The sequence below is a fragment of the Paramormyrops kingsleyae genome, chromosome 6 (assembly GCF_048594095.1).
Source record: "Paramormyrops kingsleyae isolate MSU_618 chromosome 6, PKINGS_0.4, whole genome shotgun sequence".
NCBI lineage: Eukaryota > Metazoa > Chordata > Actinopteri > Osteoglossiformes > Mormyridae > Paramormyrops > Paramormyrops kingsleyae.
The window spans coordinates 13,303,392-13,321,650 of record NC_132802.1 but is presented as its reverse complement, the minus strand read 5'-3'; the positions used below and the strand labels follow the sequence as shown (position 1 = coordinate 13,321,650).

At 44.9% G+C, this 18,259-nt stretch overlaps 1 protein-coding gene across 20 annotated transcripts in view; it reads left to right on the top strand.

Moving 5' to 3' along the window:
• dlg2 (discs, large homolog 2 (Drosophila)) overlaps window positions 1–18,259 on the top strand; it is a 218,191-nt gene that overhangs the window by 66,162 nt on the left and 133,770 nt on the right. The window contains exon 1 of one of the 20 annotated variants that reach the window (XM_072713681.1): window positions 11,228–11,344. The exons of the other annotated variants lie outside the window; for them this stretch is intronic. Within the exon in view, the coding sequence (XP_072569782.1) occupies window positions 11,243–11,344 (102 nt within the window). The 5' untranslated portion in view covers window positions 11,228–11,242. Of the gene's footprint in view, window positions 1–11,227; window positions 11,345–18,259 lie in introns of those variants that run through there. 20 annotated transcript variants of the gene reach the window in all.

Genomic DNA, 18,259 nt, shown 5'->3' with positions numbered 1-18,259 from the left:
AGGGTGATTCAATTCCTCTGGCCCGCTCTTGATTATCGATATTTCTTCACAAAGGCTAATTTGGATGGATACTGAAAGCGAAAAAGGTTTTCAGCCCCTTGAGGGCAAAAGTGCATAATGAATGAATGACTTTACTGAATACCGAAACATCTGTGTTGTTCGGTATGCATATCTATGCAGATCGTAAGTCAAGTACACCTCAACAACAAGCAGTTGATTGTTCTAATGATGAGAAGAGGGGGGAAGAAAAAACATGACGTATGGTCACTTCCCTGAGAACTTGTATATACCATTACCATAATGGAGGAAACATTCTGTGCTGGGAATCTCTTGTGTTATAAATCCACATAGCGTTGCAATATCCAGTGTTTAAGGCACAGGCAGCTGAAGCCTGTGCAGTAATTCATTCGCCATTGTGTGGGAGTGTGGACTCCATTGTAATTGGCTGTCTGGAAGATTTACACAATGCTCTGCTTTTACCGTGGCAGCATTAACTCTGTTTACTTGACAACGTGGGGGGGGGGGGTAAATGTACAATGGCACTTGCTGGAGATGTTCAACTTAGACAACCTTTTCAAACTCCCCAAAGTTCAAAAAACACCTTCTCGTTCTTCGTGAATTTTTCACTTAACAGGTTGCTTTGAATACCTTTTGCTCCCAACAGATTGCTTTAATGATAGACACGTGTTTCAGATGCAATTACATGGCAAAGTACAGTCGTGGTCAAAAGTTTTAAGAATGACACAAATATTATTTTCACAAAGTCTACTGCCTCGATATTTCTGATGCCAATTTCCATATTCCTCCAGAATGCTACGAAGAGTGATCAGATGAATTGTAATTGTCCCTCTTTGCCATGAAAATGAACTTAATCCTAAAAAAATCAATTTCCACTGCATTTCAGCCCAGCCACAAAAGGACGTGCTGACATCATTTCAGTAATTCTTTCATTAACACAGGTGACAGTGTTGATGAGGAGAAGGCTGGAGATCATTCTGTCATGCTGATTGAGTTAGAATAGACTGGATGCTTTAAAAGTAGGGTAGTGCTTGAAATCATTGTTCTTCCTCTGTTAACCATGGTTACCTGCAAGGAAACGCATGCAGTCATCATTGTGCTGCACAAGAAGGGCTTCACAGGCAAGGATATTGCTGCTTGTAAGATTGCACCTAAATGAACCATTTATCGGTTCATCAAGAACTTCAAGGAGGTAGGTTGAATTGTTGTGAAGAAGGCTTCAGGGCGAACCAATAAAGTCCAGCAAGCGCCAGGACCATCTCTTAAAGTTGATTCAGCTGTGGGATCGGGGACCAGTGCAGAGCTTGCTCAGGAATGGCAGCAGGCAGGTGTGAGTGCATCTGCATGCACAGTGAGGTGAAGACTTTTGGAGGATGACCTGGTGTCAAGAAGGGCAGCACAGTAGCCACTTCTCTCTAAGAAAAACATCATGGACAGACTAATATTCTGCGAAAGGTACAGGGATTGGACTTCTGAGGACTGGGGTAAAGTCATTTTCTCTGATGAATCCCCTTTCCGATTGTTTGGGGCATCCGGAAAAAAAGTTTGTCTGGAGAAGAAAAGGTGAGCACTACCATCAGTATCATGCCGACAATAAAGCATCCTGAGACCATTCATGTGTGGGGTTGCTTCTCACCCAAGGGACTGGGCTCACTCACAATTTTTCCTAAGAACACAACCATGAATAAAGAATGATACCAAAACATCCTCTGAGAACAACTTCTCCCAACCATCCAAGAACAGTCTGGTGACAAACAATGCCTTTTCCAGCTTGATGGAGCACTGTGGCATACGGCAAAAGTGATAACTAAGTAGCTCGGGGAACAAAACATCAACATTTTGGGTCCATGGCCAGGAAACTCTCCAGACCTTAATCCCAATGAGAACTTCTTGTCAATCCTCAAGAGGTGGGTGGACATACAAAAACCCACAAATTCTGACAAATTCCAAGGTTGATTATGAAAAAATGGGCTGCCATCAGTCAGGATTTGGCCCAGAAGTCGATTTACAGCATGCCAGGGCGAATTGCAGAGGTCTTGAAAAAGAAAGGCCAACAATGCAGATATTGACTCTTTGCATAAATTTAATGTTATTGTCCATAAAAGCCTTTGACACTTATGAAATGCTTGCAGCTATACTTCAGTATACCATAGAAACATCTGAAAAGATCTGCAAACACTGAGGCAGCAAACACTCTGAAAACCAATACTTGTCATTCTCAAAACTTTTGGCCACGACTGTACTGCTGTTCCATAAATGATAAGGAGAACTTCTATCAATAAGATACCCTAAGTGTTTAATGAAATAGGTAACTTATCAGTATAGTCAATAACATTTTTTTATTTTATTCTTATTTAGCAAACACTTTTATCCAAAGTGAAATACATTTTTTAAAGCAGGATCAGACTGTCCTTGGAGGTTAAGGGCTCATGGTCCGAACAGCGAAATCATTCTGCCGGTGACAACATCCTAACCCGCAGACCCACACATCAACACCTCTTATCTCAATAACATAATTTCAGTTTGTAGTTAGGCCAATAATACATGGTACAGGTAGGTCTTCGTAATTTGCATCTTATTTTACATTTCTTCAGCAGACACTTTTTTTCAAAGTGCGGCAAATTGCACATTATAAACATGCATGCTGTCAGGAATTAACTAGGCGTAAGTGCAGCTAGGCTGAGCTTGCAGTGAATGTCCAGTTACAAGTGTAAGCGGTATTGGAGTAAGAGCTACACAACATCTACCGACATCTATCTTGTACAACATCAAAGCAAAACTGAAATGTCTCCATGGACAAACTAATTCTCTTGCTTGTCAAGGTGGGCCTGAACCACTTTCAGTTCCTGTGGACTATGTGAAGACCCCCCCCCCTCCCCAAAGAAATAAAAGTGCTCTTCCACACAAATACAAAAGCAGTGTCTGGTGTCCTCTGAGTGCGTTTCTTGATGATCAGCCAAAGACAACGATCCGCGGTTTCCTAATGAATTTTTGCACAGAGGCATGTTTGTATTTAGAAAGTTAATATCACACTTTTTTTGTCGTTGTTTAACCTTGCTCAGTACACACTGCGTGCCCTTCTGCTCACAGCCAGTGTGTTCTGAAGCCGGCCTGGCCTAGTTACTCTTTTAGAGCCTTACCTGGCGTGCCCTGTAGGTGAGGATACAGTCAGCAATAACACGTGCTTACATCTCATGGTGCTGAGTGGAATGGCGTCATGCTCACCTCTCTCTGCGTTTGAGCTGGTTCAACCATGTCCAGATCTTACAGGGGCTAAAAGCTATTAGCAGGGATCGCTGTGGAATTCTATCTACACTGCACCCCGGCTTATATGTGGAGGTCGCGCGATCCTTCATTAAATACTTAGAATTTTCAGTTGCATTACCAAATAGTTTTGGCAAATTTTTCTTCTGGAAATAACTAAACTGACACAACATTAATATTGTGTATTGGGAAATGGAAATATTGGACTTTATCAATAGAGGTATGTTTTCTTCTGTAATTCTGAATAGTAAAATATTTTCTTTGTGGACCTTTTATGGGAGTATACAGAATATCATATTTGCCTCAAGTATGAGATTTTAACTTAAGGTTATATTATTGAGACTCTTTCAGCATTATATTCCTGTATATGGATATCACTCTGTTACGGAACAGATTAATTTCAAATTCTTTGGCAGACCTTTAAAGCAACAGAGGACACCACTAACACACCAGTTCCACACAGTGATAGCAGAGCATTTGTTTGCAGGTCCTTCCCGGTTGGATTTTTGTGGATTAACATCTTTAGTTAGCCGCTGACAGAAGAGGCTGTGCTACAGGCCTGTTTGCAAAAGTATATAGAAGTGGCTGGAGACGATTAGTCCCCCGCTGTTATGTGGCAGATGATAAGCTTGCTGGAATGCCAAATGCACGCTTGCAGGGGGATTGAAGTGGAGCGGACGTGCTTCACCACGTTCAACCCCAAACCTCTGAGGTGCCATTAAACCCCAACGGTGAGGCGCAAATTAATTGCCTCTCGGCTGTAATTAAATACTGCTTAAAGTAATCAAGGCCCAAATTAATTTCCGCCTTGTTCCTGTCCGTATGTCCGCAAAATGCACCGGTGACCCAGTGCATAGGGAAGCGTGGGAGCGGTGGCTGATAAAGATCCAGCAGAGTGCTGGATGCTGCTGTTCATCTTTTTCATTTTTATTTTTTTTTTAAATACCGGAGGCATCCTGTCAGCACAGTTTTGTTTGTAATGTAGCATTGCACTCAGGGACACCTAATTGGCTCTGGCATTCTCAAAATCGGTCTGAGGAAAAGAGCTCTGGGAATGAGCTACGGAAGGCAAGGTGAGCAGTGCTGGAATCTGAATGAGGAGAAAACTGTAGGATATGGAATATGAATTAGAAATACACAACAAATTAATTGCATGAAATTGATAGAACATAGTTTTTTTTTTTTTTTTTTAAGAAAATGGCCCTGTCCCTTTCAAAAAAAAAAACTCTCTGATGTCCTCGGCCCCCTAAATCTGACTATCCATGTCGCCACTTACTGCAAACAGTCCCAATGCCAAATAAAAATCCACCTTAAATGTCAGTGTCAAATAGTATTATGAACATACTTCAAATGTGTAACATTCTTCATTAATCATGTTTCTACTTAAATATTATTCTACATATTAATATTTGTGAACAACTTGATGCAAAATGATATGTTATACTCTGGATTTCAAGCAGATCTCTTGTTCTCTGAGTTCCACTGTTAAAGTACCAATATTTAACACGTGCTGAAATAACCATCACAGTTGTTAAGTAGTAGGGTGGGTGATAGATGGTCCTATCGGATTGAGAAGACAATTGCTGCTTCTTTGCCAAATTTTAGAGCTTAAGTGCTCCAAGCACTGGAGAGAAACCTCAGTGTGAGGCTGGATTTACAGCCAATGGGGACCCAATGAGAGCGCTCCATTTTGTGATGCCCAGGTTGCCCTTATCAGATTGTTTAAAGGGGGGGGGGGGAGAGCCAGCTGGGTTGAAGCAGAGGGGCAAAAGACTGACAAAGCCTTTATTCAAGGAGACAAACTCTAGGTACGGGAAACAGCAATGGTTTGTTTTTCAAGAAGATGAGGAGTTCTCTACCTTGCATATGTCATTACTCATCTCTAGTGGCCAACAGCAGCTAATCATGGCCACCTTAAATTTATGTGAAAATGCCCCCCCCCCCCGCCCCCCCCATTGTTTGCAGCCTAGAGCCACTTCTGTCAGCATGGAGGTATGTTGAGTGCCAGTTTATCTACAGACTTCCTCATTACTTAATTTATTCATCAGCTCATTAAAAAAAGAGATTCTACTCCAACACTCAGGGTCTGCGTGTGTGTATGTTTTTACCCCCAGTAAGTCTGACAGAAGTGAGAGATTCTGATTCTCCTGACTATCTCTCACCATCCTTTCCCTGCTGTTTGACTCCTGCCCTCTTGTTCTTGTTGTGGATTTGGACGGCGACCGTTGGCTGTGCTCTCACACAGTCTTAGCTGTAGCTGTGCTGCTACTACAAGTTTGTCCCTGGCATTTTGGCAGGATTTTCCTCACTGCATGGGCCAAGGTTGGGTCGGGGGTTTTAGGAGCTCCTCCTGGGGACAGTAATAACCTTTTCATAAACAGGGGGTGTGTACCACAATATTTTTTTTATGAAATGTGATTTTTTTCCATTCCTTTAATTTAAGGCAGTATTAGAAGACTTTCATTTAGGCACTCACACTAAGTATCAAATTGTAAGGATTATTTTGCAAATAATGAAGAACTTTTAAAGTTAATCGTCTTTTAAATTTAAGAATAGAACACCCTTGAGTCTAATCCAGCAGGTGTATGATGGTTTTAAAGGCAGTATCATGATGAAGATTAACCAGAAGAATTACCCACTTGGGTGTGCCTATCATATGTGCTCTTCCGACGGGGAGAGCAGGGCTAATAACCTAGAACAAAAGGCTGTTTACTTGTAAAGGCAAGGTGATTTATCTAACATGCTTCAGGGATTCACTTACTGGTAGCATGGTGGTTAAGAATGCGGGCATCAGGATCTGAAGGCTGCTGGGCCCATGAGGGACCAGCTGTCATATTCACGAGCAGGGCGCAGAACCCGCGTCGCCTCGTGTGTAAATGAGCATCATTGAGAGAAACGTGTCAACCCAGCAAGAACTCTGAGTCAACAGTTTGAGCTCACAAGGAGTAGGCTTTTCAATGAGTGTGCCCACTGTCTGGAAAAGAATGCCAAAGTTGCTTACCATACATTATTATACTTCATATAATGTGTAGCGTAACAAATCCCACTGAAAGCTGAAATGAAACATTGCTTAAATTCTCTGCTGCAGAGTGGACTGATATTGATTGAGTTGATACAGTAGCTGAAGCTGGTTTTTCCGGTTGTGTTAACATTATAACATTTAAGAAGTTTCTTTTCAACATATAATTGCTATTTATAGTCGCATTTCAAACATATTAAAATACAAATTCAGGCGTGTTACTTACCTATGGTACCGGCTGTCTTTCGGCTCGTGTAGTTAAAATTTGCACGGAAAAACGCGTGGATTTTCTTCCGAAACAAAAAAACGGACATGGCTAAAGTTTTACAGTTGATAAGTCTGTCGCCACAAAGTCAACCGCAGATAAGCAGGACTTATTAAAAGTCAATCATAGCAAAGTGAATTCAAAATAAAGAGCAGCTTGACATCATATTTATTTTGTGACATCGCAGAGAAAAGCAATTCCATATGATGTCAAAAATGAAGGGTTTCCTGTCATAACGTTTTCCGCACTGCTAGGTTACAATAAAGGTTTGCGTTACCTAGCAGGTGCCCAATGATATGCTTTATTTGTTATCTCAGCAGGCACATTCGTGTAAGTGACCTATATGGCTTTTACCTGCCCATAAAAGGCATCTATAATGGGTAATTACTGAAGCGGCTCCCAGGTTGTGGCCTGCTCCGCGGTACAGCGGCAGGCTCTCTCCTGGGAATAGAACTGGAGTCCTTTAAAGCCTTTAAGTCTGGGTGTCATTTACCAGCACGTGAAGGGAGTCGGAGCCCCGTCGGACTGGGATTGCGGTCGATTTACGCGAAGCCCGGGAAGATTTTTGGGTAAACTGCTGTATTCCGGCTGGCAACACGGCCTCCTCGCCTGGCTTTCCCCGGTCGTGCGGTACTACAGCTCGGGTGCGATTGCTGCATGACTGTCTGTCTGCAAGCTGTTTCGCAAAGCCCTCAAACGAAGACCGCTGACATTGTTCTATGAATTTTTCTTTTTTTCTTTCTTTTTCTTTCTTTCTTTCTTTCTTTCTTTCTTTCTTTCTTTCTTCACTACCATTTCTTAGGCAGAACTACAGTATGTGCTGTTTTATATAAAGAACAATTAACGGTGGATGGAGAAGCAGTTATTCATTGGAGGCTTGACTGGCCTGAATATTATATGGTTCTCATTCATCCTCATTGGAGGGGTGAATATTTTAAGTCTAGCCCTCAGTATTTTAGCCCTAATGCTAATTTTCCTTGAAAAACAAAGAGGTCAAGCCCCAAATATACCTGACTTAGCTCTTAATCTTTTCAATAGCTAGAAACTCCCCTGGTGAGGGTAAATGGGAAGTGACCCGCACACTGTACCTTAATTACATGAAATCACAGATTAACGTTCCATTTTGGGGGAATGGAATCTATGGTATGAAATGCATAATGGCGATGTAATGCATTTGTGGGCTGTTGCTGTTCTACATTTATTAATTTAATTCATTTTCTTGGATGATTGTTATTTCTGGGTAAGAGTACGGAAAGGCAAAGGGGCCGTCATTTGCGCTGATCCCCAGCATGTAGTGTGTGACGTGAGCTGACCACCTTCTCCGCTAAATTATATACACATGATAATGAAAGGAAGCTTTATTTGTCATATTTGTGAATACAGATACACTGGAATTGGGAGACACACACTTGAAGGTAGAGGTCAGCTGTCCATCCAATACTCCTGGGGCATTTTTCGGGGGGAGGGGGGCTTATAGACCTTGCTCAAGGGCCCACCAGGGATGTGATTACTCTGCCAAGCATGGGATTCAAACCAGCAACCTTCTAATCACAGAAACTATAGGCCCAACCTACTGAGCCACTCACCACTATGCATTTATATGCATGGATCCAAAAATATATGTGTGTGTGTACGTGTATACATTTTTTTTAAATTGTCAGCTGTTATTTTTTTACATATGTAATGTGTAAGAGAGGGAAAAAATATGTTTCCAAACTTTTGCTTGAGTTTTGTGTTCTGTAACTTTGGTTGGTAATAGTTAGGATTTACTCAGGATTTACTTGGTTTAAAGTATTTTTATCACATAATATTGCTACAGGTTAGACAGGCAGGTTGAAGATGAGTATCGCATTTGACTGAGAGCTGATGTTGAAAAATGTCTAAAAATATAATACTGCCATTGTTTCCTTGTTTTTTTTTTAAAAAAACAGTTTTTGTTCTCTCTTGTTCTCTCTCTTCTATCTTATAGATACACAGTTAGATATATACTGACAATGACCAAGTAATATGCTGTTGGCCAATATTAGCAGTACAAAACTGTGTATTCTCGAACGTATACTCAACTTTTCAAGCAGAGTAGTGACATCAGTGCTATTGCGCCATCTACTGGTGTTACGTAATCGTAACTATAAATATGATGTCACCCAGGAATAAATCGGGAGCCCAGAATAAGTATTATATATTTTTAAATAAATGTATTTATTTATGTATAATATACACATCTGAAAATCTCCAACTATCTCTGCCATTTTGTTCTAGTTCATGACAATGTGCATATTTTTACGAGGATGAGAACCACTGGTGCATTTATTTTCTTTCCTGGACGTGCGTGTGTCCATGTGCCCACGTGTGTGTGCATGAAGCCAGAGGGATCCTCAGAAGATGGACCCCAAAATGGTTGTCTCATTTAATTTAGTTCACCCCCGGAGTTACAGTTGGAACAAAATACTTGATTTGGTCTGTTCTTCCTCTGTTGACCTGGCAACATCAGTCGGGTGTACCTCTCCAATGTTGGCATACTGTGATTGCTTGATGTCTACCCCGATCCCAGCTATGAACAATTTACAGTACAAATCTGTCAAGCCCCTGTTCAGTGTGGCCGTGTCCCGTGTCCCTGCCTGTTGTGCTCTGCGCATGCATGTATATATGTCTGTATGTTTGTTCTTTCACTTTGAGGGTTATGGCTGAAAGATGGCAAAAAACGAAATACCATAAGTCTAATAATGTATTTTTGTTGCTTTCATGTGCCCTACAAACTTAGTCACGCATTACCCCAAAGTAGGAGTTCAAGACTTCTAGCAGTTTTTGAAAGCTCTGTATTCATTTGGGGGAAAACTTAAAATGGTATAAAAGCAAATCTCATTACTGTGACCACTGGAAAGAAAATTTCAATACAATTTTCATGAATATTGTATTAATATTGAGGTAGTAAAAGCATCTTGTGGCGAGAGCCTTGTTTTGGTGAGTCTATATTTGTTTACCTGCAAAGGGAAATAAATAATTTTATTGCATTCAGTTTTTTGTGTTGTGATGCATGGGTTGGATCATTATGTCTGACCTGTATAACTAAGAATCAGTCTTTGGTGATCTGTGGTCTCGTGTTGTGCTCTTGTGCGGCACAGGGTTCTGATGCATGTCCATATTTGGACTTGGCGTAGATTAAACACCCTGCCCTTGTTGTGGGTTTGATAGCGTGCTGGCTAATTGAGCAGAAGGGTTTGTCTTTGGTGTCTTTAGGCTTCTTGGGGAAGCAAGAGATCTCCTCTGGAACTGCATTGCTAGGGTTAACGGAGATTCCTCCTTGTTTACTGCTAAAACCCACCTCCTGTGCAAATGGTATCTGTAATTCTCGCCTCCCAGGACCTCCCCTTCTGGCCGCTGGCTTTGCTTCTGTTTGGTTGCACGACTCTCCTGGATACTTTACCGTGGGAGTTTGGACCGTGTTCAGGCCCCTGGGTTTGTCACTCCGTTGGTGGCTCTGCCTGATCAGCCATAGAGCTCAGGGAGCCTTGCAATTTGTCATTCTCTGCTAGAGGTTCTGCCTTTTCTTAAACTTCTGCTGGTAAATGTGGCTAGCAAGGCAAACGTTGTCCCTTCAGCTGGGCACATAATATTCCCTCCAGAATGACAATCTTGATTATCAGACCCCTATGCATATTTTGCAATTCAGCTTTTTTTTTTTTTTTTTTACACCATAATGATGAATATCTGGAACCATCCTCATTAAAAACAGCATATACTACCTCAAAGCTCATTTGTACGTGACATTTTTCACTGATGTGAGTCATTGACTTTCATAGCACAGACTCCAGACACTATGAAAAATTTCTTTTTATGGGTGTTGATTTTCCCCCATCGTTTCAGACATGTTGTAAACATGCATTACACTTGGACATTTAACTTGTGGATGAAGCAGCTCTTTATCTTTGACACAGAAACACCTTTTCCTGTTCAGTTCATTAAGTCGCCTAGAGGGCCGGTGCTGGCTAGGAAGCCACAGCCTACGGGATTGCGGGATTCAGGAAGTGAAGTTTGGTGGGCGTTTTGGATCCTGTCAAGCCTCTAACTGGAAGTCATCACTTCATTGGCTTTGTTCTATTTTACATTTTGATGATCGGTCACCAGCCATCTTTCTGAGTTCTCTCTGGCAATCCCCCTCACCCATCTGTTTGGGCATGGTCCCGGAATAGCGAAGTGTGTGTGTGTGTGTGTGTTTTGGTGGGGGGCAGGGGTGTATACTGAGACATTGTCCCCACCTGAAAGCTGATTGGCCCCCTCCCCTGTCACTCACTGATTTAAAACATGTCATTGGATCATGTATGAATTACAGAAGGGGTGGGGAGTGGCTTTGATTTCAGTTGAGAGGAGTTCAAACGGAGAAGTGGGAAACTGAGGGAGAGAGAGGAAGGAGAGAAGCGAGGGAGGTAGGCGGTGGGATAGATAGAGAAAGAAAAAGCGGGAGAGAGAGCAGCATCATGGCTGCGGCAGTGAGCACCCGCCAGTCTCCGCACATCCAGGAGGGGCAAGCAGTTCCACAGCCACCCTGAGCCCCCCCTCCTCTACCACCCCCCCAAACCCCGAGTGCATCCATGTCCCTCTAACAGGCAGCCAGACTCCATCCCTCGTTCCCCCCACACCCCGCCCTGCTCCATCCTACTCACTCCGCCAGAGAAGACATGTCTCCGGTTATCAGAAAGCCCCACTGCTTCCCTCCAGTGCTCTGCCACTGCAGAGTCGCATGCGCCGGCAGCGCACTGTCACTGATGTTCGGATGCAAGGTAGGCGAGCGCTTGCATCCGTGTCCTGCGTTGGCTGCATGATGTGTGGTTTCCGTCGCCGGGCCTGTGGATGCCTTTTCAGGGAGGTGGAATCAGGACGGCTGTGTGGCTCTGGGGCATCTCAGACGAGAGGTACAGTAGCACTTCGTGTCTTAACTTCTGATTTTTACTCTGAAAGAATCCTTAAGCTGCCTCCTTGGGGGATTGGTCCGTCCTAAATGAGATTTTAACTGGTTTTTGTGGCTCGACTTTTAAAGGGCACTTAGCTCTACTGTCCCTCTTATTGCTTATTTGATACTTTAATTCGGTCATTTCTCTCATTTTGAGGCACTCAGAAGGAGTATGTATCGGAGAACATGCTGTGACATAGATAACTGCAGGAGACTTCAAACGTTACAGTCGATGAATCAAAGAAGGAAACACAGATTTTCTCTTCTGCTTCATATTGTCTCTGTCATGCAGTGCTTATGTTGCTAATCGAAAAAGTCTTGTTACTGTCAGAGATATTGCCAAGGCATTTACTTCACAGAGGAAACCTGCATACTGTATAACTGCATTGACTTTAATGCTCCAGTCAAATTCTTTCTAAGCATGTTGTGATTGACCTATGTAGCCTTTTCAGTTAAGTGTATTAAAGGCTGTATTATGTATTAAAAGATGGATACTGCTGTAGTGACGCTTTCATTTCCCGCTCACTGTACAATTTCCTTTAGGCGACTTGGGATAAACTCACATTAAAGCTAATTCATCAGATTGTGAGATGCTCTACTAAGAAGCTACAGTGAGGTCCTGCTTCAGTTGTCTTATGGTGTCTGGACCAGGGAGGAGGAAGGGGCAGTGATGCAGTGAATGAAATAACACAATCGCCAAGGATTACAAGGAAGTCCGCTTGTATCGGCCACATACTGGATGTCTGCACTCAGAATCTGCTCATCTCTCTGCCTTTACCAGCCCAGCAGAGACCCCGACCCCTGCCCTTCCTTCTGCTGCTCCCATGGTGACCATAGGGGCCAAGTTTGGGGCGCCCCCAGTTGGAAGACTTCGGCATTAAAGGACAGGCATTCATTTGCCTGGCCACAGCCTTCCAACTGGTGATCTGGTGATTATGTTGCACTGTCACCTGTCCTGTGCATGTAAGATGGGGCAGGCAAACGTTCGGGGCATCACATACAGGCTGTGTCAAGGGGTGGGGCAAGAAAGCACAGTCAGCAGAGGTTCCGGAAAGGGTTTGGTGCGCGGCGTGTGCAGAGGGTTCTGGGTGAGCCTGTGACGTACGCAGAGGGTTCTGGGTGAGCCTGTGGCGTGCGCAGAGGGTTCTGGGTGAGCCTGTGGCTTGCGCAGAGGGTTCTGGGTGAGCCTGTGGCCTGTGCAGAGGGTTCTGGGTGAGCCTGTGACGTACGCAGAGGGTTCTGGGTGAGCCTGTGGCATGCGCAGAGGGTTCTGGGTGAGCCTGTGGCGTGCGCAGAGGGTTCTGGGTGAGCCTGTGGCGTGCGCAGAGGGTTCTGGGTGAGCCTATGGCGTACGCAGAGGGTTCTGGGTGAGCCTGTGGCCTGTGCAGAGGGTTCTGGGTGAGCCTGTGGCGTGCGCAGAGGGTTCTGGGTGAGCCTGTGGCCTGCGCAGAGGGTTCTGGGTGGGCCTGTGGCATGTGCAGAGGGTTCTGGGTGGGCCTGTGGCCTGTGCAGAGGGTTCTGGGTGAGCCTGTGGCCTGTGCAGATGGTTCTGGGTGAGCCTGTGGCGTGTGCAGAGGGTTCTGGGTGAGCCTGTGGCCTGTGCAGAGGGTTCTGGGTGAGCCTATGGCGTTCTGGGTGAGCCTGTGGCCTGTGCAGAGGGTTCTGGGTGAGCCTGTGGCCTGTGCAGAGGGTTCTGGGTGAGCCTGTGGCCTGTGCAGAGGGTTCTGGGTGGGCCTGTGGCGTGTGCTGCTTTGCGTCCAGCTCCCGCTCGTCCCATCTTCCCAAGCGGAGCTTGGCCAAGCGAAGGTCAAGTTGCAGCCCACTGACAAGGGTAGCATCGTCCCCTGTCCACTCCAGCACAGTGCAAAAATTTGGCAGTCTACCTCGCTACTGCATACTGCAGATATGCTCATAGTTTGTTTGGTGCCTGACTTAATAATATTAAGTGTGAGTTCAGGTGCATTGGAATGCTTCTTTTCATATATCCCATCTTAGTCTTCTCTGAGACACGCACACACACACATACAGTATAAGTGAGAGTGGAGTTTGTGGTCTGAACACAGGGTTGGCTGTCAGGGAGGTTCAGGGCGATGCTCAATAGCCCAACGGCACAACTACTGTCAAGTCATAATTGCAAAGGAATTAATCGTGTGGGAGCTGAACTCGTACCTTCATATTTAACTGTACGACAAATGAACAGTTTGTTTTCTGGCACGAAATAACACTTTCCCAAACTGAGATATACTGAAATGTTCTCACTGTTCAGAACCCTTCTGATTGGCCATCTGTGGCCATTTGGCCAATCAGCGCCCTTCAGGTACTGTTGCCACTGGCACTGTAGTTGCGGTTCAGGAAGCTGCGTGAGCACATCCTGTTCTGGAGAGAGTCTCCAGGGAAGCCCGAAAGTGTCTCCCTCCTGCCCACTTCTGCAGCACGATGGCCAGTGTCAGTCCGCCATTGTTTCATAGTTGGCTCCCAAGAAGCCAGCACCACTCTCTCTGCTGGCATGCGGCGCTCGGAGGAACCACAACTAATGTTCCTGGCAGATGTGCTAAGCGTTTCTATGGCGAGACATCATCAAGAAGAGAGTCTTTTTATCCTTTCTCTGCAATTTTCCACCCGTGAGAACATTATCTGATTTACTGATAGATGGGCTGCGGAGGAACAGAAAATCTTAGCTGAAGGTATCTCCTGTTAGTGCCTTAAGATTACCCTGATTGTTCCTTTTGTGTCTGACTTTTCTTGAAAATAATTGCAGGCCCCGGATAATAATCTCTAGGGTACTGTCTTCTTATATTGCATAAAATAAGAATCGATATTTCTGTCCTGTGGCAATTGTGCGAAATTGACGTGTGCTGTGACTTCAATTCTGCACGTATATTAGCTTTATTTACCCTCTAGTCTTCATTGAATGTGAATCGTTCATGCGAGACTGATGTTCAAAATTCATTTATGTTTTGTGTCCTCAAGTAGACATCAGTATGGCATTGTTTAACTACACCGTTGAGGCTCCAGCTGCAATACGTTTCCTGTTATCCATGGTGGCGATTGTATGGAACTTGGCCTTTCCTTGGCTTAGGAGACTCGTCCTGGGGAGAAGTTCCTAGTCCACCGAATAATACTGGCACCCTTGGCAATCTGGATTTATGCAGTCATCTTTGTTTTCTCCTTCAGCTGTGTGACAGCTCTGTGTTTTGGCTCACCTGCTCCTCAGGCAGTTAGTCTAACCCATCCGGGGTCCAAAGTTTCTATCTCTATCAGACTCAATACTTGTGGTAGGTGCCTGGGAACCGGACCCTTTCGCCCAGTGCAGCATGTACAGCGAGGTTGTTTGAACAGACATTCCGGGAGATAGTGCTTCTTTTTCCCCATTGTAATTGAATGGAGATGGAATTAGAGAGCTTAGTGATGAATCATTCAATAAGAGGAGAGACTCACTTTCTCAAAAATGTCAGCCTCACCTCATCACAGATGTTAACATCTCTAGCCTTTAAATACTCAACGCAGTTTGGTAATCGGTGACATCGCCTCTGTTTTTGAATGCCATCTGTTGGAAGAGGGGAGTATGAATGTGGATTTATAAATAGCAGTGAATCCTCCTTCCATCCATCAGTGGAATTAAGTTCTAGGTCTGTTTGTCTGACATTAACTAGAAACTAATAACTAGTAAAACTATTCTGACAGGAGGTAGCTAATATTTGTCAGAGCATCAGTTCTTGGGGCTTCTTATGATCAAATGGGCGGTGAAGCTATTACAAAGAATTTAGACTTTATATATATAAATATATGTGGCTATCATTGGTGTTAATGCCTGACATGTTTCAGGCACAGTGTACTTAAGGTTTACAGACAGGACTGTGAAACTGAGTGATTACTGAAGATAAAGGAGCTAGAGTTACCCTCCAAGGATCTGAACCTGCAGCACCTGTATTGCAAAAGGCATTACATTGTTATTTATTTGGTAGATGCTTCCATCCACTGTGATGTACATTTTTTTTTATTCCAGATAGCAGGGTCAGCCAATCCTGGGAGCAACTTTGGTTAAGGGACCCGATGGTGAAATCATGCTGGTGATCAGGGGATTTGAACCAGTGACCTGATCGTAGACACAATGTCCTAACCCACTGAGCCAGGCACAAACCCACAAGTAGTGTGTCTTGCTGGTGATGAAATGTATATCACTCATATTTCGTTTAGTCAGTCATTTCATGACCAGTGGTTTGGGATTTAGAGCCACCCCCAGGTGTAATTCCTTCCCTCCCCAGACACAATGTGGACATTACTCGGGATATCATGTCGAATTAGTATCACTTTGCCATTCTCCACTGTCCGCGCTCTGATGGCAACATCTCTCTTTGCCGCTGATTGGAGTTGTTGTAGAAGGATCACACTCATTTCCGCAGTGCAAACAGTGGGAGGCAGGAAGTAGGGATCGCTTAAACTATGGATGCAATTAAACGCCTCAGTTCAAATTAGAAGAAGTCTGTTTGAGACCTGCCATGAATAAATTTTTCTGGTGGAGATGAAAGTGTCTCACATCGAGGGCCTCATACTACTGAACCATCAAATGTGATGTTTCGGAATGATTCACGCATAGGAGTGAATGTTTTATGAGCTCTGCTTGTCCTAAAACAAAATAAAAGAGCATTCAAAGTGTTCTGTAATAGTACAGCTAGGGATGAATGCACCGGGATCATGAGGGGATCACCGTAAAACAAATTTCAAGCAGATGGTGATTCCGTTGTCTATGTGGATGTGAAAGCTGGCCAATGAAGAGACGAGATATGAATGATGTTGATGCTTTCGAACGTTGGTGTTGGAGAAAACCTGGAAATTCTTTGGGAAACAAACAAGTGGACTGTTGATGAAGTTCATAAATGAAGCCATAACTGACACTTGAAACACGTATCTTATTCTGGGCATTTTTTGAGAAGACCCTGTGCTTTGGTAAAGAGCAGTAATGTGTGGGAAAAGTTGAAGGTCAAAAAGGAAGAGGACAACCAGCAACAAGATGGATGGACTTAATTATTGCAACAATAAACATGCCATTGTGAAGACGAAAGACCCAGACAGAGGACAGAACATTCTGGAAGAGTACTGTTTATATGGCCAGGAGGCAGCACTGACTTGTCGACACCTGTTCATAATAAAGGGTCATGTGGAATGAGAGGGAACACAGTAAGAGAGGAATCTCCTCTCCGGTTAACGATGCCATCCCAGACACCTTTGCATATATGTTCAGAGTAGATGGGACTGGGTCGCTTGGCATTGGCGTGTTGATAGGGAGGGCGGATGGAACCGGGTCGCCCTGCATTGGTGCGTTATTAGGAAGAGTGTATCGGACTGGGTCGCCTGGAATCGGCACGTTGATAGGGAGGGCGGATGGGACCGGGTCGCCCTGCATTGGTGCGTTATTAGGAATAGTGGATCGGACTGGGTCACCTGGAATCGGCACGTTGATAGGGAGGGCGGATGGGACCGGGTCGCCCTGCATTGGTGCGTTATTAGGAATAGTGGATCGGACTGGGTCACCTGGAATCGGCACGTCGATAGGGAGGGAGGATGGAACCGGGTCGCCCTGCATTGGTGCGTTATTAGGAATAGTGGATCGGACTGGGTCGCCTGGAATCGGCACGTTGATAGGGAGGGAGGATGGAACCGGGTCGCCCTGCATTGGGGCATTATTAGGAAGAGTGGATCGGACTGGGTCGCCTGGAATCGGCACGTTGATAGGGAGGGAGGATGGAACCGGGTCGCCCTGCATTGGTGCGTTATTAGGAATAGTGGATCGGACTGGGTCGCCTGGAATCGGCACGTTGATAGGGAGGATGGAACCGGGTCGCTCTGCATTGGGGCGTTATTAGGAAGAGTGGATCGGACTGGGTCACCTGGAATCGGCACGTTGATAGGGAGGGAGGATGGAACCGGGTCGCCCTGCATTGGTGCGTTATTAGGAAGAGTGGATGGAACCGGGTCGCCCTGCATTGGTGCGTTATTAGGAAGAGTGGATGGAACCGGGTCGCCCTGCATTGGTGCGTTATTAGGAAGAGTGGATGGAACCGGGTCGCCTGGCATTGGGGCGTTATTAGGAAGAGTGGATGGAACTGGGTCGCCCTGCATTGGGGCGTTATTAGGAAGAGTGGATCTGACTGGGTCACCTGGAATCGGCACGTTGATAGGGAGGGCGGATAGGACCGGGTCGCCCTGCATTGGGGCGTTATTAGGAAGAGTGGATGGGACTGGGTCACCCGGCATCGGTGCGTTGATAGGGAGGGTGGATGAGACCGAGTGGGCCAGCATCGGTGCGTTGATAGGGAGGTGTCCCCCTGGGATGATGTTCTCTGGGTTGTAATTTGCTTACGGTGGACATTCTTGCTGTCCTCAGCATGGTCTGTGTGGTGATCCTGTCCTCCGGACAAGGCAATTAACGCCTGGCAGCCGCATCTCATTTGTGTTCCTCCCCAGCGGCAGTGTGCCTTGTGGCAGTGGATTCCCGGTGGATCGTCAAGTCATGACAGGGGGGAAAAAAAATGGCAGCATGACGGAATGGAGATGTATGCTCATGACCTTTTGTTGGATTAGAGCACAGATTACATAAAAGCTTGACAAGTTACCAACTGCTTACCACCATGGAGATAACAAGTACTCCCTGAGGACTCTTTGAATAAAGCATTTTAACAAGAATGAGTTTCTGAGGTCCAAAAGAAGCAAGACGTCAGGCTGATGGCCGAGCTACACGCTCCCT